At 43.4% G+C, this 1,337-nt stretch overlaps 2 protein-coding genes across 2 annotated transcripts in view; one reads left to right on the top strand and one right to left on the bottom strand.

The window, feature by feature from the left end:
- Nucleotides 1-41: 41 nt before the first annotated feature.
- LOC119593433 (crustacyanin-A2 subunit-like) lies at nucleotides 42-934 on the bottom strand. Its single transcript, XM_037942363.1, has 3 exons — nucleotides 746-934; nucleotides 427-643; nucleotides 42-316 (listed from the first exon to the last, which is right to left on the bottom strand). Exons 1-3 carry the CDS (start codon nucleotides 917-919, stop codon nucleotides 84-86), a joined length of 624 nt encoding a protein of 207 aa, XP_037798291.1. The 5' UTR covers nucleotides 920-934; the 3' UTR covers nucleotides 42-83.
- Nucleotides 935-1,117: 183 nt separating this feature from the next.
- The window catches only part of LOC119593448 (crustacyanin-C1 subunit-like), a 1,102-nt gene continuing 882 nt past the window's right edge, over nucleotides 1,118-1,337 (top strand). The window contains exon 1 of the mRNA XM_037942377.1: nucleotides 1,118-1,287. Coding sequence (XP_037798305.1) covers nucleotides 1,150-1,287 — 138 coding nt within the window. The 5' untranslated portion in view covers nucleotides 1,118-1,149. The remainder of the gene's footprint in view (nucleotides 1,288-1,337) is intronic.

Here is a 1,337-nt window from a genome sequence, read left to right as displayed (position 1 = left end):
TTTTAAGTTTCTATACTTTTGGGGAAATTTAATACTCTAAGTCACATTTGTATCTTATTATTGTGCAAATCATTGGTATATGTCTATGCCCTGTAAACACATTCGGATGAATGAGGAACTACATTGAAAGATGAGAAGTCGACGCCGTTCCTGCGGAATACGGAGGCACACCTGTCAATCGCTGAACCGGCATTCTGTGGAGTACGGGAAAACACGAAGCCGAACTCGGACTTGTACCTGTCTGTGTCAATGCAGGAATACACGCAGGAATAGCTATCGTAGTCAGTTTCGATCACTTCATAGGGAGCGGCGAAAGCTGTTGGGGAAAAGGGAAAATATATAGTTGGTCATTATCTATCCGTAGATTTTACTATATTTAGGAAGGTATAGCTTCAAAGTCCAGAGGAAAGAATGTTCTACTCATACCAGAAGGGAAATCAATGAGCATGTGAGCTTTTGGGAAGTCGTTTGTAGGGTAGATCTTGCCCACCAGTCTGCGATACTCGTTGTTGGGGGTCAATCCTGCTGTGGTCACCCTAAAGCCGTGATCAGAGTCAGAGTAATCGTAGTTGGAGTGGATGCAGCGAGTGTATGGTTGGTAGGGGATGTCAATGATCTTCACCTGATACCAGCGACCAGCATACTATTGGAGAACAAATGTTACTGAGACACTTGCAACAAACGTTTAGTGATCACGTGCAAGTGAAGATAGCATGAATAAGCATTAGATTGTTAGACAACTTACTCTACGAAGGTCGAAGTTTTCTTGATTTGCCACTCTGGCACAATTTCCAGGAGCTACGAAATCTGGAATGCCGTCGGCTGCGACAAGAGCCACAAGGGCAGCAGCTACGAGTACCTTCAACATGGTGCCTTGTCGTGTGACTCCTGATGGTGAGTTCTGCTTCTTATATCTCATGTCACACGTAAAGCAGCGAAGGAGGCGGAGCATCGAATTTTAAGAATATCATCGTTTGATTTTTTTTTTTTATGATATACAGCTATTAAGATATTGCAGCTTACAACTAATTTTATTTTGTATATCATCGACGTGAATAACATTTTGGAACATGACTTTCCTCTGCGGGATACACCCTATATATAAAGACGCCTGAGAAACTCTCACGCCACTCAGACTGCAGGATCATCATGAAGACTTCGTTGCTGTGTCTCGCTCTCGTTGCAGTGGTCGCTGCCGACAAGATCCCTGACTTTGTCGTGCCAGGAAAATGCCCTTCGGTAGACGAGAGATTTCTCTACGATCAACAGAGGCCTAACCATCAGAAGGCAAGTTAATTTACATGTAGATTATGTAAGGTAGTTTGTGGTTACGCACT

This window comes from Penaeus monodon, chromosome 32, assembly GCF_015228065.2.
Source record: "Penaeus monodon isolate SGIC_2016 chromosome 32, NSTDA_Pmon_1, whole genome shotgun sequence".
NCBI lineage: Eukaryota > Metazoa > Arthropoda > Malacostraca > Decapoda > Penaeidae > Penaeus > Penaeus monodon.
Note: the sequence above shows the minus strand (reverse complement) of the source record. Positions and strands in the feature narration are given on the sequence as shown.

Coding starts and splice junctions, on each gene's coding strand:
- LOC119593433 (XM_037942363.1), bottom strand. CDS start 919: ATGAGATATAAGAAGCAGAACTCACCATCAGGAGTCACACGACAAGGC. Junction 644..745: donor AAAACTTCGACCTTCGTAGA/GTAAGTTGTCTA, acceptor GTTCTCCAATAG/TATGCTGGTCGCTGGTATCA. Junction 317..426: donor GCTCATTGATTTCCCTTCTG/GTATGAGTAGAA, acceptor TTTCCCCAACAG/CTTTCGCCGCTCCCTATGAA.